The sequence below is a fragment of the Pleurodeles waltl genome, chromosome 3_1 (genome assembly GCF_031143425.1).
Source record: "Pleurodeles waltl isolate 20211129_DDA chromosome 3_1, aPleWal1.hap1.20221129, whole genome shotgun sequence".
Classification (NCBI taxonomy): Eukaryota; Metazoa; Chordata; class Amphibia; order Caudata; family Salamandridae; genus Pleurodeles; species Pleurodeles waltl.
Genome location: NC_090440.1, coordinates 1,340,976,325 through 1,340,993,981, shown reverse-complemented (window position 1 = coordinate 1,340,993,981; position 17,657 = coordinate 1,340,976,325). Strand labels below are relative to the sequence as shown.

General features: G+C 43.6%; 1 protein-coding gene across 2 annotated transcripts in view; it reads right to left on the bottom strand.

The window, feature by feature from the left end:
• The window catches only part of KMT2A (lysine methyltransferase 2A), a 1,244,888-nt gene that overhangs the window by 1,017,724 nt on the left and 209,507 nt on the right, over positions 1–17,657 (bottom strand). For both annotated transcript variants that reach the window (XM_069224744.1, XM_069224745.1), the window contains exon 5: positions 16,322–16,556. In XM_069224744.1, the coding sequence (XP_069080845.1) occupies positions 16,322–16,556 (235 nt within the window). The remainder of the gene's footprint in view (positions 1–16,321; positions 16,557–17,657) is intronic.

Sequence of the window (17,657 nt, the reverse complement as noted above, 5' to 3'; positions counted from 1 at the left end):
CCCCAAGTTAGGTAAAAATAGTCTACCACCACATGACCTAGCTCCCGTTCATGTGACAACCATTTTGTTCTGCTGAGATTTCCCAATTCTACTATTATTCCAGGTAAATGTACTGCTACCATTAAGAGTTTTTTTTGTATCAGCTACTGCCAATTGGTTTGTGCCAACCTTGAAATGGAATGTGACTTTCTGCCTCCCTGTTTAAGTAAAAAGTTTGTAGTGGTGGTGTTTTGTGAACATGTAAAACTTTTCCAGTTATCTCTTTGTGAAATGCCTTTAGTGGTAGCCGTATTGTTTTAGATTCCAACACATTTATGTTTTTTGCTGTCTCTCACAACATCGACTTGTGATTGAGATTCCCATGCACACATCCCACGCTGTGTGATGCACCTGCAGTAATTGTATCTGTGGGGATTGACTGTTTAAAGTCCAAGCCTGCTGTCAAGATCTCCAATGTCCTCTTCTGTAACTTTCTACAATTTGCGAGTGACAATGACTATATTTTCTCCATTCCGTTGACTGTGCCTAGACGTATGAGCCATTTCCGCATGTATTGCATATGCAACCTAGTGAATGGTATTACTCCTGTACTGCAAGCCCTCTCTTATGGGGAAGGCCTTGTTCGAGTTTATTTGTGCAACCAGCAAGGTCTTTGTCTTTGATGGGTTTAGGGACTATTTCTCCATGTTTCCTGTGAACGCCAATGTGTGTGCTGTTAGGAAAATGCAACTTACTCTGTAAGCATCTGTTTGAGATAGTGTTGTAGATTCCCATGCTGTGCATACTCCTGCCATCTAGTGTTGGGCCCAGATGTGTATAGCTTGTTTTCCTTCTAAGAAGTCTTCTTAAGTCACGAGGTAACATGACTCCACCTCTTGTTGGCAATGCTCATTGGCTACATTGTTAGATTGTTTTCCGCATGCAGGTCAAGATGAAGATAGAGCAAAACGAGAGAGAGAGAAAAGTGAAGAGAAGAGAGAGAAAGGTAGAGAGAGGGAGGGAGAGAGAGAGAAAGAACGAGAGGGGGAGAAAGTGTTAGAGAGAGGGAACCATGTAAGAGAAGTAATGATAACTGCAACAGCCAGAGGGGTCTGGGGAGGAGGGCAGGAGCATGTTAGTCTACATGACTACATGCCACAAACAAGTGTTTACAGGGTAGGTAACATTTTTAATTCACGGCACGTGTGGCTGTGGATACACATGCTGTGTATAAACTGTAAAGGAGTCCTCCAATGAGCTGTGGCTGGCCTGTGGGTGTTGCAGTAGCTTGAAATAGTGAACAGCATACAGCCTGGCAAGCACTGGCTTGTTGACATGCTAGTACACCCACACAATCGTGTTTTGTGAAAATGCATGGGGTAGACCAACTAGCTGCTTTGAAGATGTCAGCTATGGTAATATTCCCCTGGAAAGCCATATAAGTCCCATTTCATTTGTGTAGAGTGAGCTCTTGGAGGAGTAGACAAAGCCCTCTTTGCTTTTGCATAACATGGTTGTATATATATTTGGTTTTCCATCTGGCTATGCCTGGTTTCATAGAGGCTTCGCTTTCTGACATTTAGAAAAGGCAACAAAGTTGTTGAGTTTTCAGGAAGGGTGTTGTCCTGTCTACACACTACATTAAGGCTCGCATAAAGTCTAAGGTATGAAGGGCACTTTCTGCACTGTCACGCTGAGGAAACAAAACTGGCAGTTCTATAGACTGGTTAAAGTGGAATGGAGAGACAGCCTTTGGTAGAAATTCAGAGTTAGTGCAAAGGACTGTGAACCTGAAAGAAAGGCTCTTGCGATGTTAAAGCTTGGAGCTCATTGACATGCCTGAGTGAGGTGACTGCAAAAAAAATGCCACCGACCACAAGAGGAATTGAAGGGGACATGAATGAATGGGCTCGAATGGAGGACCCATATGTCTTGCTAAGATATTGAGATTTCACACCGGGGCCTGGGGACCCATGGAGGAATGACCATTTTGAGGCCCTTCATAAAAGCTTGGATGACAGGAATCCTGAAAACGGAAATGTGTTGCCTATTTTGGAGATAAGTAACCACAGCAGCTAAGTGGAGCTGGATGGGGGTGAAAGCTAATCCACAGGTCTGCAGGTGAGGTAGGTAGAGAACAATGACCTGGAGGCTAGCTTTTAAGGGAACAGTGTCAAAGTGCTTTGAAAGGCAGTAACTGACATATTTTCAATTTGGCATGGTAGCAGGCGCGAATAGTAGGCCTGCGTGCTTCCTTCAGTAGGCTCATGTATTCGGGAGGTAGGTTGAGCTAACCAAACTAAGAATTCTGGAGCCAGATCGCAAGGTTTAGGCCTAGGAGGTCTGATTTTTCCAAGGTTCTGCATGAGAAGGTCTGGCCTGCTGAGAAGGCTCTCATACGGAACTACCAACAGCTCGGTGAGAGCGGTGAACCAAAACTGTCTGGTGCAGGTGGGAGCCACCAGGAGGAGAGTGAGTTTTGCTGAAGCCTCCAAACTGCAAACAGGAAAGGTAGAGGTGGAAAAGCATATACAAATGTCCCTGATCAGTTCATCCATACTGCACTGCCCACAAACTGTGTAAATCTGGACAAAGTTTTGAGCAGTTTGTGTTTTCTGTCGTGGAGATGAGGTTGAGGTCAGGAAATTCAATCACTGGAACTATGGAAGGAGAACTCATGAGTGGAAATCCTACTCGTGGACTTATTGCTGCAATGGAGGTCTGCAAAGTCGCTGTCCACTCCTGGAAGGTACTCTGCTAGCAGATGGATCCTGCAGTAGAGAGATCATCGCTAAATGGCATAGGCTAGCTGTGAGAGCTGGAGAGTAAGTGCTGCCCTGTTCATGTAGGTAGTACATGGCTGTCACAATGTCCGTCCAGACGAGGACTACCTTTCCTACAATGTGGTGATGGAAGCCCTATAGCACTAGATGGATGGCTAACTGTTCTAGAAAGTTGATGTGGAGGCTCACAACAGTCAGGTCCTGTAAAATCACACCCCACCCTATGAGATGTGTCAGTTGTAATGGTAATCTGTGGAACTGGGTGGGTCGAGAAAAGTCGAACCCTGCAACAAATTGTTGGTGTCCACCACTGCAGAGAGAGGCTGATCAACACTAGATCGCCCCAATGATCCTCCGCTTGAGGCCATTGATGCATTAAGATTCTTGCAGCAGGCACATGTGTAATCTGATGTGGGGGACTATGGCGATGCATGGATATGCCTTGCCTAGTTCAGAACTGAGGATTGTCCCTAGATAGGTTTGGATCTGAAGGAGTTAGAAGTAGTGGATCTGAAGGAGTTAGAAGTAGGACTTTGCAGTGTTGATGGTAAATCCTAGGTCGTGTAAGAGGTTTATTGTGGCCTGAATGTGTGCCAACACTATTGCTACGCTGCACTCTTTTTCAGCCAATCATCCAAGTAAGCGGATACATGCAGGTCCTGTTGCCGATTCATTCTGTAAACATTTCAAGTACAGTGGTGACCCAAAAGGGCAACACCTTGAACAGACACTGTCTGCCACTTACCACAAACTGGAGGTAGAGACGATGTGCTGGGAGACTTTGGGAAGTTAAAGTAGGCATCTTCGAGGTCAACTGCATCCATGAAGTCGTCTTGCTGTAGCAGTAGAATGACATCCTGAAGAATGACCATGAGGTCCAAGATAAGCCTGAGGGACCCGTCCTTCTTGGAAATGAGGTAGTAAAGGGAAAAATACCCGTTCCCTGTAGGTATTGTGGCACAGGCTCTATGGCCCCCTTGAGAAGCAGTCCTTGAACCTCTTCCTGAAGCAGGTGTTGTTATTCTGGGAAAAGGGAATGTCTGCGAGATGGTATGTTGTGAGGCAGGTAAGTGGTTTCCAAACAGTAAGCACACTGAAGGAAGGGACGTATTGGAGGGGGCATGTTGTCTGATGGGAAAGGATCGCTGAAGTCAACCCTCTGTGTGTCAGGAGGAAGGGGGTGGATACAAGTTGCTGCTTGGTGGGAGTGGTCCCTTTGAGGGAGCCACCTTTGCCTCTAATCTTGGAGCTGTTTTGCTGGGGGGCATCTGGGGATGTGGACTGAGTTGTCACAGCAGACTGACGTGCGAAAGGACCCAGGAGGGGTGAGTGGGTCTGGAGGGTGTAACTGGCCTTCGCAGTCTCTGTGTCCTTTATATTTTCCAGTACCCCACCAATCTGGGACCCGAGCAGGTGTTCCCCATCAAAAGGCAGATTGAGGAGATGCTGTTAGATGTCCTGCTTGAAGCCAGAGGAACAAAGTCAAACGTCTGAATGAGCACGCTGGAATTGATGCCACAAGCGGTGGTGTCAATGGCATAAAGGGCAAATCTGATTGTGGTGTTTATAATGAGCTTCCCTTCCAAGAGAAGCTCAAGCCCTCTCTTGCCGTACTCCTTTGGGAGATGTTGGAGGAACTCCCGCATCTCACCTAGTGGGCCCAGTTAGTACTCACACTACTTTTTCCTCAATATGTTAGCATACAATCACTAAAATAACGATCTATGATTTCTGACATTATTTTAGAAAGTGTACCTTTGATAGTTAGTCTAGGTAGGAGTGTGCACAAACTCCGTCTTTTGAGGTGTGCTACCTCCACAGTCAAGTATTTGGGGGATCACAGAGTCAACTTTATCCTGAAGAGTAAAACTTGGAGCTGCCAATGAGAATTCCCCACAACAAAAACAGGATGTTTTCAGTGACTCTCGTTCATGGGGATGTGACAGTAGGAGTTTTTCAGATCTATAGAAGCTAAACCGCATCCCTAGGGCAGCACTGTAATTACTTCCTGCATCCCCGTCTTTTGGAATTGTTTTGTCTTTTGAAACTGGTTTAAAAATCTTACATTCGTTTGTAGCCTTAGTGTCAGATCCTGTTCAGGGATCAACAGGCACACAAAATAAATTCCCTGATTGTACTCTTCTTTTGGCACTCTATCATCATGACAGCACAAGTCAACACAGTAATCGGTACTTTCTTCCACATCCTACATATGCCTAAAAAAATCTTCAAGTGGTTGCCATTGAAGACCAGACATATTGTCGTGCAAGCACTCATCATAAGCAGACTCTACTATGGCAACGCGCTCCACGCAGGAATCTCCAAGCACATTCTATAAGGCTTCAGACTATACAGAATGTTGCTGCAAAACTCATACTCAACCTCCCATGCCGCACTAACATCTCACCCCACCTAGCTCAGAGAACTCCACTGGCTTCCCCATTCACAAATGTAGCAAATTCCACCTCCTCATGCACACATACAAAACCTTACATAACACTGGGATAGAATACCTCAACTGTCTCATATACTTAATTTCACCAACCTGCCAAACACCTACGCTCAAATCTCACACTCACACACACACACACACACACACCTGCCGCATTCACAAAAGCAGAGCAGGAAATCACAAGGTTTCCAACATCGCACCTAAAACATGGAATGACCTCCCACAACACAGAGCCTTCTCCTCACTTCTATAGTTCAGCGAGAAGCTGAAGACCTAGCTCTTCAAATAACTTTACGGGGACACCACTCCTACACAGCTGTTCAAGAACCTGGATACCCTCACAGGTTACTAGTAAGCAATACAAAACGGCATAACACCACATTTTTCTGCAGAAGATCTTTTCAATTCTTGATAAAGAAATGTAAGCCATTCTGTCTTGTCCTATGCTATATTGGAGGTATACAGAAAGGTGTTCCTTCTACGTTGATACCGAACCCATGCTTTAAAATGTTGAATACCCTCTAGTTGTCAAGAAGTTTCCTGCAATAATGGCAAAGGTGTATCTGTTGGTCCATACGTGTGTTGAATATTTAGAGCGCCGTATCTAAGACTCAATAGTTAGATGTACCAGATGCCCTTGGGAAATATCCTGTACTTCTTGCTCTGTCGCAAAAGGAGCATTTAGTTTGATCTGTTGCCATTCGCAGTTTCTTCATTATGCATTTGGGGCCCGAGCAATGCGAAACAGCTGACCTTGAAATAAAGTAGTTACTTCTATCTAACTTCAGTCGTCCAGCACTGGTACCTTTCATAGATTCACAAACTTGAATTATTTCCAGTCATCAGGCTGGGAGTCTTCAGTAACTTTAAACAGAAAAAAAAAGTGATAAAATTGTCCACAGGCCTCAGCAACAGTAATTCTTTAGTAGCACATCCACCTCATTAGAAATAACCTGAACTTCAGCCAATGAGGTGAAAGTGCTGAGCTCTCCAATAAATGTAGAAGTCACCACAGAATGGATTTTGTTGCGCAAGTGTGAAGAGTCAGTGAGCTTGAACCAGTGAGGTGGGTCGAAGTTCACATGAGTATATGAAAGATACCAACACTGGAGAACTGGAGCTAAACGCAATTAACTAATTTCTTCTCCAGCACCGGTTCTTTCATATACTTGCATGCTTGAGTCAGAACAGCAGGCAGTACACAACATTTGAATAGAGAAGGAAGCAGTCTGATGTTACTGAAACAGGATGCATAGAATTGCTTGTCCTACTGTTGAGTCAGCTAATGCATTTGCATGCAGGCAGTAACGTCAAGTGAATGTATACCTGCTTTTCCATGTGGCTGCAAGGTAAATGTCCTCTAAAGACCTTCTTTTAACCACAATAAGGACTACCCAATATGCCAAGGGGACAGGGAGAAATAACATCTGAAGTCTAACCAATGTAACGAGGGACACATTTTGACAAAATTCTATGCCCAAAGGACTAGAAACTCCGTTATCATTCAAAGGTTATTTCACATCCTGAATTTAGCAGATAATCTAAAAAATGATGGTAGCTAATGCCACAATAACAAACACCAAACACAGGCTAGATTATATTATCAAAACAATATTCGGGTCCATTTTTAATTTGTAATAATCCAAATTAATATCAGAGAGAAAGTGAGCCAGAGTAGACGACGCAGTGCTCACATATTACTCATAATAAAAACAACATATAATACACTGATTGGTTCCCACTTGTTTGAAAAATGACCTTTTTTTTATCTGGGATAGCCTGTCTGGCAAGGCTCATCCCTATCGTAAAAATGAGTCCTTAAACCATGTGAGAAACCACAGTCGACATTTCGACCTCTACTAATTTCAGAGGTATCATTAGAACACTGTTTTCCACCTTTCACACCTTGTATCTTCATAGCTGGAAAAATTCACTACTCAATGTGAAAAGAATTGTGCCAAATTTAAAATCCAATATAGCCATAATGGTCTACGGGGTTCTCTTAATTCCCAAGTCAAATCCTTCATTGCGTAAAGCACACTTCGTTGTAAATTCACGCCCTGTGGCCTACTTGGAAACATCCCAATTCGCCACTCCAGATGCCGCTATTGCCAGATTGTCCAAACATACTCTAAAAATACTTAGCATAAAGTGCAGCAGCTGTTGCCATACCTTTGATGGAATGCATCCTCACTCTGCTTAAAAGTAGACTATTTCCCTTGTGACAGAAGGTGATGCAGGCAGACTACCAACAAACAATGCCTTGTTTGCACAACAAATGCAAAAAGAACAGCTGATGGACGGAATGTAGACCAAATCAAACATTTACCCCCAGTCACAGATCTGGGTTTAATCAATCAGTTTTTTTGCTCAGCATGCCATTCCAGTTTGGACCCAGCCATATGCAAATCAGTCTTGTCCCTGTTCCCCATGGGAACAGTCTAGCCCAAACTGCCAGGCCAGGTCCTCCCTGGACCAGAAACAAGCATCCTAGGACTGGGTTCGGGGTATCACCCCTCTTCAGCCAGGCTAGCTTGAATCTGGTGGCACAGTGAGCACGGGACCCACGTCTGAGCATACCCTTCCCACGTGGGGCGACAAATGCAAAAAGAACAGTTGATGGATGGAATTTAGACCAAATTAAACATTCACCCCCAGTCACAGATCTGGGTTTAATCCATCAGTTTTTTTGTTCACAATGTCATTGCAGTTTGGACCCAGCCATATGCAAATCAGTCTTGACCCTGTTCCCCATGGGAACAGTCCAGCCCGAACAGGCATCCTCTTCCGAGATGGCAGAATGAGAGTGATCCAAACACCAGTTTTGGACATGTAAAATCTGATGCACCTGTGGACTCCCAGAGGGAGCACCGATCTCTCTGCAGAAATGGTTGGATTAGGGAAGAAAGTTTGCAGGATGACTGGTTCAGTCAAGTGAAAGTTTGTAGGAACTTTGACATTAATCTTGAATTGCTCCATAAAAATCACTTGTCTTTGATGAAATGAACATGAAGCTCTTTTATGGCAAATAACTGATTGTTCAATTCTCCTTCTAAAAGAGGAGTAGAAGCGAGGCTTTCCTTAAAAGGAATTTTAGTCTCACTCTTTGGATGGGTCTGAAAGGATCAAATGTTGAGTTGGCTCACCACAATGTTTAGATGTCCTAGAACTGGAAGAGGACATCTCAATGGAGAAAAAGCCATAAAACCCTAAAACGTCATTTCAAGCATTTGTTATATAATTCTATGTGATAAAGATGTGGAAGAGTCTTCCATCCTCCAGAATCGGAAAACTGTAGCCAAGTGAACCCTGACCAATTAATACTTTGGACCACTCTTGGGTAGCTCTGCTAAGTACAGCAGATGCTGGAGCTGTAGATATCTTGAACCATGTACAGAATCTTTTCCACTTAGCGCTAGAACACATGTGCAGTCTGAAGGGATATTTAGATGACCATACTCTAAATGGTCACAAACAATGCGGTCAGCCTCAGTGACTTCAGGTTGCGATGGAGCATGTATCTGGTGTGTCTGGAGAGGAGCCTGGGTTGATGCTTTAACTGGATTGCTCAGTAAGGGAAAAGCCTCAGTATGTCGCTGTAACAAAAGTAACAAAGCCATGCCAGGCAATCAGAATCCAGGAACGGTCATCTACATTTGCTTTCCTCAGTACCCTGGGAGAGAGGAAAAATGAAGGAAAGGCATAAGGCAAAGCCATTCAATCATGTCTCTGAAAGGACACTGCCTAAGGACAACCAGCTGAATGAACCTGCTGGTGTATCACTAGCATTCTTTTGCTCTCCAGGGTGGCGAACAGGTCTATGGAAGGCTAGTTTTCATTTTCCAAAGGTGTTGTGCTTTGTGCTAGTGCAGTATCCATTTGAATCTGAAAAGGGAGGGGCTGTGAGCATCTGTCTGGTTGTTTTGGCATCCTGGAAGACACTGTTCTGCAATGTCCACCTTCTTGATGGTGGCATACCCCCACACATTATTTGTGCCTCTTCCAATAGGAAATATAACTTTGTTACCCTTTGCATCACAAGGTAATAAACTGAAGTTGTGGATAAACAGCTTGTTTAATAACATCTGAAGGAATGACTGCAAGCCTAGTATGATGGACACCAGGAGGCTTAAGTGGATTTCCCTCTACACCTCTGAGGCCTCTTGTGAGCAGTTCTTGCATGTGTGCGCCCCAATCCTATTAGTGCTGCGTCTGTTGTCATGATTATCCTTTTTGCAGAAGGCTGGAGTGAAAGGTCTGCTTTATGGTTTGATGGGACACTCCATCAAAGCAGGGTTTACTGAGCCATCTGATGTGATGACTTTCCCTAGGTCACTCTTTGAACCAGACCACTGCTTCCACTGGTGATCTAGCTCATGGTGAATAGGCCTTATCAGGGCCATGCAGAAAGGAATCATGCTGATGTAAGACACCACAATGCCTAAGAAGAATTTGTATATCCTGATGGGCACCATTTATTGGAGCAAAATGGCTTTGCCATGTCTGAAGTTTTTTTAACTCTTTCTTCAGAGGGAAAGGTTTTTCCAATTGTGGGTCCAAACTTACACCAGGGAGTTGCCATCATGTCATAAGATGAATGGAAGATTTCTCAGTATTCAGGATCAGATCTAGTTCTTGAACTAGGATAAGAATCTGTGGAGGTAAAAACCTTTTTCTTAGATACAGTTTTGACAAACCTATTATCTAAATACAGACACACTTGGTGACCTGATCTCTGTTAAAAAAAAAAATTAAAAAAAAAGCAGCTACATTGTAAATATCTGTGACGCAAACTTCAGATCAAATGGAATCACCCTGAATTGATCGTGCTGCCCTACAACAGAAAACTGGAGGTAATGTCTGCAATTTCACCGCACAGCGATGTGAAAATATACACCCTGAAGATCCAGAGGTGAGATCCTCCCATGCCTAAAGTATCTGAAGGACTTCTTGGAGGATTACCATTTGCAACAACCATTTTTTTCATGAATGTATTCAAAATTCGATGGTCCAGTATTTGCTAGATTAAAATAAAAAAATAAAAAATAAATCATTCAAGAATATTCAGGCTTTGAGCCTTGGTTAGATGTGTTCACCTCAACAGAGAACGTGTAATGTCAGCGTTTACAAGACAGCAATCACTTGGAGACACTTTTCGTCTCAGGTGGAGTTCAGGCCTCCTGTACATCTTTCTGCCCATACCACCCAGAGTTCTCAAGATCATCAAGAACAACAGAACCAAAGTAATCCTTGTAGCTCTGGATTGGGCACGGAGAGTCTAGTATACCGAGCTGCTGATTATGTTCAGCGATCTTCCGATTAGACTGCCTCTTCTGGAAGATCTTATGTCGCAGCAGCAGGGGAGGGTTCTGCACCCAAACCTGCCCATTCTCCTCCTTCTTGCGTGGAGAGTGAGTGGCAGCAGTTGACAGCTTTTGACCTTCTTCAGGAAGACTGTAATGTCATCTTGGCAGCCAGGCGTCCCTGCAACTAAAAAGTATACGCCTGCCGTTGGTAGAAATTTGTGGCACGGAGCACAGACATGTCTGATGAGCCCATTCTGCTCCTCTTTGGGGTTCTTTCGTTTATCCTTGTCCAGTGCTCTGCTCTGGGCACTCTCAAGGGATACTTGCTGCAATTTCTTCTTTTTAAAGATTGTCTTATCAACCTTCTTTGTTTAATTCTCCTATTCTACATAGGTTCCTCAAAGGTCTTACACGCCTTTTTCCTCCATACTCATTCATTATACACCAATGGGATCTGAATTTGGTTTTGAACTTTGATGTCCACGCCTTTCAGAGCCTCTCCATAATTGTCCACTCAGGGTTCTCACTTTGAAACCTGCCTTCCTTGTGGCGATCCACATCCATTTAAGGAAGAGGAGAGACTCCACCGCTTGGACCCAAAAGAGCGTTGGCGTTCTACCTTGATCGTACAAAAGAGTTCCGGGTGGATGACCAACTCTTTGTTGGATATGTGGGTGCGAATAAAGGTCGGCCAGTGCATAGGCAGACCACCTCCAGATAGGTTTTACTCTGTACGCACTGACCAAAAAGAACACCCCTGAGGGTTTGCGCAATTAAATCTACATGAGCTAAAGCTGAAACGACTGTATTGGTGTGTGGAATTCCAGTCCTTGGCATTTGTCAGATGCCAACATGGGCATCTCTGCACACATTTACCAAACACTACTGCCTGGACATAGTCAGGTCCTTAGAGACAGGCACTTGGCCCTTCGGTCCTGCAGGAGTTTCTAGTGTGAACCTGGTTCACAGTCCCACCTCCAGGGATGGTACTGCCTGGGTATCTATTCAAAGGTAAGGAATCTGCAGCTAGAAGCCTCTGTCAGATAGAAAAGTTAGTTTCTTTCAGTAATGCCTTACCTGGTAGGGACTATATCTAGCTGCAGATTCCTTACTGACCCACCCATACCCCCAAGCTTTGCAAACTGATTTCTAGGGGCAAGAACTCCACTTTCAGGACCTTCGCGTTGATGTACTAGTAGTCAGTGTTCTTAATGGCTCTGCGCTTTTAGCGATGAGTCGTGAAAAGAAACTGATGTCAGCGAACCTGGGTCGCTCCTATATAGGACCTGCGAAGTCATATCTGGCATGGACAACACCAACGACTGACGCGGATCAGATCGATGCCATTTAACGGCATGCAGGTGTACTGCTCACAAAAATCTTCCTGATTTAGTCTGATGCCTGGGGATAATTCAAAGCTAAGGAATCTGCAGCAAGACGTCTTTATCAGATAGTATCAGTTTTGTATCACATTCATTACCCACTTGTCAAGTTATTTTTCTTCATTCACGAAGAAAACCTCCTAGTCTGTCCCCATGGGAGTTGGATGTGGGAGCCTCCTGTTCATTTCTTTAGGTGGCCGTTCCTTTTGAGGGCTACCCCTTGGCTTTGCTCCGAAAGGCTTGTCTCTGGTACTGATGCTGCTGCGACATACCAATGACTGTGTGGTAATTGTATGAGAGGTTCAGTTGTAGGGGCGACAGGCTGAAAACCCCCTTTGCCCATGGACCGTCTGCTGGGTGTTATTCTCCCTTGGAGGTGGCCCTAAACTGCAGAGCCCCCAGGCCTTAGCAGTTTTATTATCATTCTCATCTGCTGTAGAGATTCACTTATTCTGTTTACAAATAGATTTTCGTCAGTAAAGGTCATATTAATGATTGAGGCTTGCATTTCCTATCTGGAGCCGGAAGTCAGGCATATCGCCTATGCATTGTGCCAGTGTGCATTTGCCCACTGTGTTCACAGCATTCAGTGATTTTAGGCACATGCTGTTAATTGCTGTCCACTCCTCTATGATATTTTTTGCTTTTTTGTATTGGTCTGCTAGGTGCTTTTCTATTGCCTCCCATTGCTGGTGGCTAGATCTGAGGAAGAGAGTGTTGGGAGCTACCCATGTACCATTCTGTTGCTGCAGATCTCTTCATTTCTCTCCCCACCATCTCTAGTCTCATACTCTCTGTGGGATAGTAGTGCTCTGGACAACAATGTGGTGGCTCTCTTCCGGGCCATTGTTGCAATAATGAAGTTGGTTGTGGTATAAACTCTGATGTATGAGGGGTCTCTGGAAGAATGCCTATTTTTTTTCCTCTATCCTCTGCTTCATGGCCTGGCAAAAAGCTGAGTCCTTGAAAGCTTCTCTTCCCTTGTTAAGAATGTTTGGCAGCAGTGGTGGATACAGGTTATTCCTCTGTGCTGATACCAAGGTCTCCAAGAAGACATACAACTTGCTCTGTTCCTACCCCAGCAGTATACCGTACATTGCCTGCTCTCTTTTGATTATGGAATGTTACACAGAGATGTCATCTGGTGGTGAGGATCTGGATGAGTATGTGTTAATGCTTTCCTCTGGAAAGTGACTCAGGAATTTTCTCAACCACTTCAATGCCACTTTCATACTCTGCCTGCTCACACGGAGTCTCCTCTTTGTAGGAGGTCCTCTTCTTTATGGGGTTCTGGGTGATTCTAGCTCCTCAGTCCCTCCCCTCTACAATTGTTTTGACTTCCCTGGCTCTGCCTAGGAATCCTGTACTTCTTGAGGAAGTCATTAAGCTACTTTGCATGCAAGCCATTTGAGCCTTGAGTCTATCTTCTTTTCAACATCGATTGCTCTTTGTTCGGTGTGGAGAGTCAGCGGGGAGATTCTCTTTGGAGTCAAATCGTTCTTCATCCTGGACTCTTTTCCCTTGTACAGATCTTGAACCACTTCAGAGCTGTGTCATTCTTTGAAGGTCTGCTCCAATCGGTGCTGTGGTAATTCAAGCCGCAACTCTTTTATTCTGTCTTTTCCTTCTGCTGATGGTTGTTTCGGTATCCGGGTTGCCTTGACGGACTTTGGAGTCCAAGGTCTTCAGTTTTATCCTCAGCTTTGTCTGCTTCACTTTGCCTTCTACCTACACATTGGTGCGGGCCTCACTGACTTCTGAGTCCTCATACTGTGCCCCCTATGCTTCTTCATGCATCTAGTGGAACTTGAGGGGCTTATTTCCGATGTCACAGGGAAAGGGTATTCAAAAATATTTTCTCAGGGGCCAAAAAAGCAGTCTGGTGTAGAACCGGGGCTCCATTACTCTCTGGCACAAGGTGGGGAGCAAGAGGATGAGACTTGAAGTCGCCAAGGCGGGGAGAAGTTATACATGGGATTCAAAAACTACCTCTTTTGAGAACTTTCAAAGTACCAAAATGCAGAGAACACATCAAGGTAGGATAACTACTTGATGAATTATACCTTTGGAGCTCATCTTTGTCCCCTCTACTCTTTCTTCCCATGTTTCACTTAGCAGCGGACAATGAAGCTTCAGTAACAGCCCGCTCATCCTACAAAACCACTTAATCTGGTTCACTTAGAAGGTCAACAAGGTTAAGAGCTTTTAAAAGATGGGGAAAGGGACGTTAAATGTACTAAATCAAAATCAGGGTTTATAAAATGTCATTGTCCCTGTCCCCTAGTTAACACCCATTAGCTTCTCGGGTATTACCAGACCTAGGCGGAATATCCAATATCCATCCTATGCAAAGCTGCCACGTGGCTAATAAATCTAGCGGCTATGCTTGTAACTTATGTCAAGGTCCATAAAAGTAACGGCAAGAATCAGCAAAATTCTATACTATTTCCTCTTTTAAATGTATATTACCAAATACATGAAGAAATCAATTTAAGGGCATTTTAAAGAGGTGCACCTTACTTCTAAATGGTTATCACAGTGAACGGAGGTACAATTGCCGTGCAAAAATTATAGAGGCTTTTGCATAAAACAATATAAAACCAACACTTGACAATTTGAAAAATAAAATAAACATGAACAAATCACCAGTACAATTCTCTGATTCCATTTCAAGCATGTAAAGTTTCAGAAAAGTAGAGCTTTTACTGCATTTAATCAATAGATGGAAATCTGCCAGAGTTTAGGATTTTATCCAGATCGGACGAATTTTGCAATTTATACGTCTGAAATAGTGCTTTTCTTAGTGCAGCCTCTTTGGGCAATATTGTTTTTCTCCTGTGTTTTTACTGTCCTGGACCAGTGGCTTTTATCACAACACCAAGCACACAATCAAACTAATAATCACCAGAAAATACCAGTCACAAGATGCCCTGGGCTCATTCTCTTATCCATCAAAGCAACAAAAGTTGGGTGAGCAAATAGAGGAAGACATAACTCTGCAAACACTAGGCCACAATGTCAATTGAATATGCAAGTTATTTTGTATGACTGATCATGTATATAAAAGGTGTGCTTTACTGTTCACTTGCCTGTCTTTTTTTCATCTTTGTATTTAAGCACCATCATTTTTTAGGGATGGGCTTTACAGTCAGTTCAGCTATTTCCTGCTATGTAAAACACCATCGTTTTTACGGTAATAGGTTTTTTTTCCTAAGTGAAGTTGAGCTTGTTTTAAGAAAGGACTCTCCTGCACATAGAATAGGTTTTACTGCCTTTTAAAAAACAAACAAACAAACAAAACTCTCATAGCTAACTAAAGAAATTATGGTGCTTGAAATCACTGTGAAACTGGGATAGTCAACTGATGATTAAAGTGCATGCTTCAATATAAAACACCACTTGTTAAGTCAATCTCTCAGCCATACAAAATTCCACACCCTGGTTAAATATGTGCTGTGGATCCTGGCTAAGCCAGGCAGGATTTGTATTTACCTGTTGGCATCTGGAGGATAAAAATCAGGGGGTGTGGGGGGCTGCATACGGTCTTCTGGCAGCCTATGAGCCCAACCTCACAAACCCTTTGGTATAAGGAAAACTTTTTCCTAAAAAAAAAAAAAAACATTTGTCCCACATTTTTGTTTGAGCCCACATGGACTCAAATGAGTCGAGGTGTGGGACGTCCAACTGAAGCATGCCAAAATTTGTGGACGAGGGCCTTACCTTTCCCAGAATCACATCTGTCCCCAAATAGGTGGCCATATGTGATAGGAAACCTATTCTTTCTCATCTGTGTGTTTAATGTCTATCTAGGGAAGGCAAAAGAATGGATCTTTAGAAACCACTCTACCCTTCCAAGTTAATATAGCGATAAATCATGTGCATTATGAGTCTTTAATTCTTGTTCATCCCATTACAACCTCAGTGCTAAACATATCTGTATGCTTAGAAAACAGAGTTCTGAAACAAGGTACAGAATCCAGCAGTACTGGGAGCTTCCTTCAGACTGAGCACAGAGCACCATGACACAGCTTGTGCACACTGAGCAGGTACAGAGGTAGATCAGGCCTAGTTTCTACACTGAAAAAGGTCAGTACAGGTAGTAACAGTGCACACGTCCCTCACATACAGATTACCTACAGCACAAGTGCTTCCTCACACACAGAACAGGTATAGCAGAAGTAGCTCAAACTTTGCTGATAAACAGAACGAGGTGAAACAGTGATGGTTTTAGTGTTTATAGGACATAATTGTGTGGTGGTGGTATAGCAAACTATTCATGAAAAAGTCAATAGTGTTTATGGAGGTTTTTGATTTTACTAACAGATTGTACATAGATCACACTGCAGAAAAACTGTCGCAAATGCTAGAGTCAGGAAGTAGAATAGAGTATGTGAATCCTGGAAGAACAAGGACACTTACTTGCAACACTGCTTTTTGATGTTACGCCCCCCAAATTTGGGCTTGTCCAGGCAGTTTGTGCAGAGCCCACAGTCTTCTGGAACCTGGCACCCTGGGCATAGGCCACAGCGCCGGGAGCGCCTGCCCTTCTTCACAGGGTGGTCAACCGGAGTTTTGCTCCTTGTGACTGGCTTCATGGGTTTACTTTGTGGGGTGGACGGCTCTGCATCCTCCGAGCCAGCTATGGATGACTTATCTATTAAGAAAGGAGGAAAAGTTACATACATAGCAATCCATCCTCTTTTAAATAAAAGAACCACATCACTGTTGCCTACTACTTGGAAAGACCGGAAAAAGTAATCCACAACTTCTGAAGAAATATGGCATTCACAACAATAACATTCGCAATGGCAAACCCAATAGGTCTGGTATGCATTTTCAAGAATATGACAGACCTGACTTGTACAAAGGCATCATGTACGCATTACCTTTATTTCAGCAGCAGTTTGAATATGGTAGCTAGGGATGCCACAGGGCCATTGGCGTCCATAATAATTGGGTTTGTTTTGCCATATAAGGAAATATGCCTTTTGGTGAAAACAATAAAATATTACTATTTTATGTAACACATGTATTAAATGAAGAACTGAATGTGACCAAAGTGCTATTCTCCAGAGGTAATATAGTCTCCTGTGCCTTTCATGAATGCACTTCATAGAAACGATTAGGGTACACCCAAGTGTTGAAACTGAAATACTCCCTTGGGTTGCTTCAAGATGTGATTGTATGTCTCAAGGCAATGGCCTAAATGGCGGCTGCTCTAGAGTGTAGTTTAACCAGACCTTAAAAAGGGATTTAGCGACAGCAGTGTGGAAAGGGATACATACTGTGAAAAGAGAAAAGCCACCAGCTTAGGCTTAAACTTGAAAAAACACATCAGATGTGGCACCGCAGCAGTAGCACCTCCCGCACACAAGCTGACAGGGTGTTGTGATGACCAGGAAGCAGGACTACCAGAAAGCAGTAAGCTTCTGCTAAGTGGGTGGTCTCTGGAGATAGCACACTAAGTTTTCTTGGACGTTTAGTTTCATTATTTTAACTATGTTTTACAGAGCTCTGGTGCACTGTGTATGCAAAACTCGAACTTTAGACAAACTAATGAAAATTACTTCAAAAGACTTGAAATCTAGCCCAAAATAGGCTGTGTTCCTATCAAGCTTAGGCAAGATGCCGACAGCACCATATTGCTGGCATTCTGCAAAGCTGTGGAAACTATCTGGAGTACCTTCTAAACCTAGTCTGCTTCACTGCACTCAACTATTTAGCAATCATAACAAGACTGAGGTGCTTAGGATGA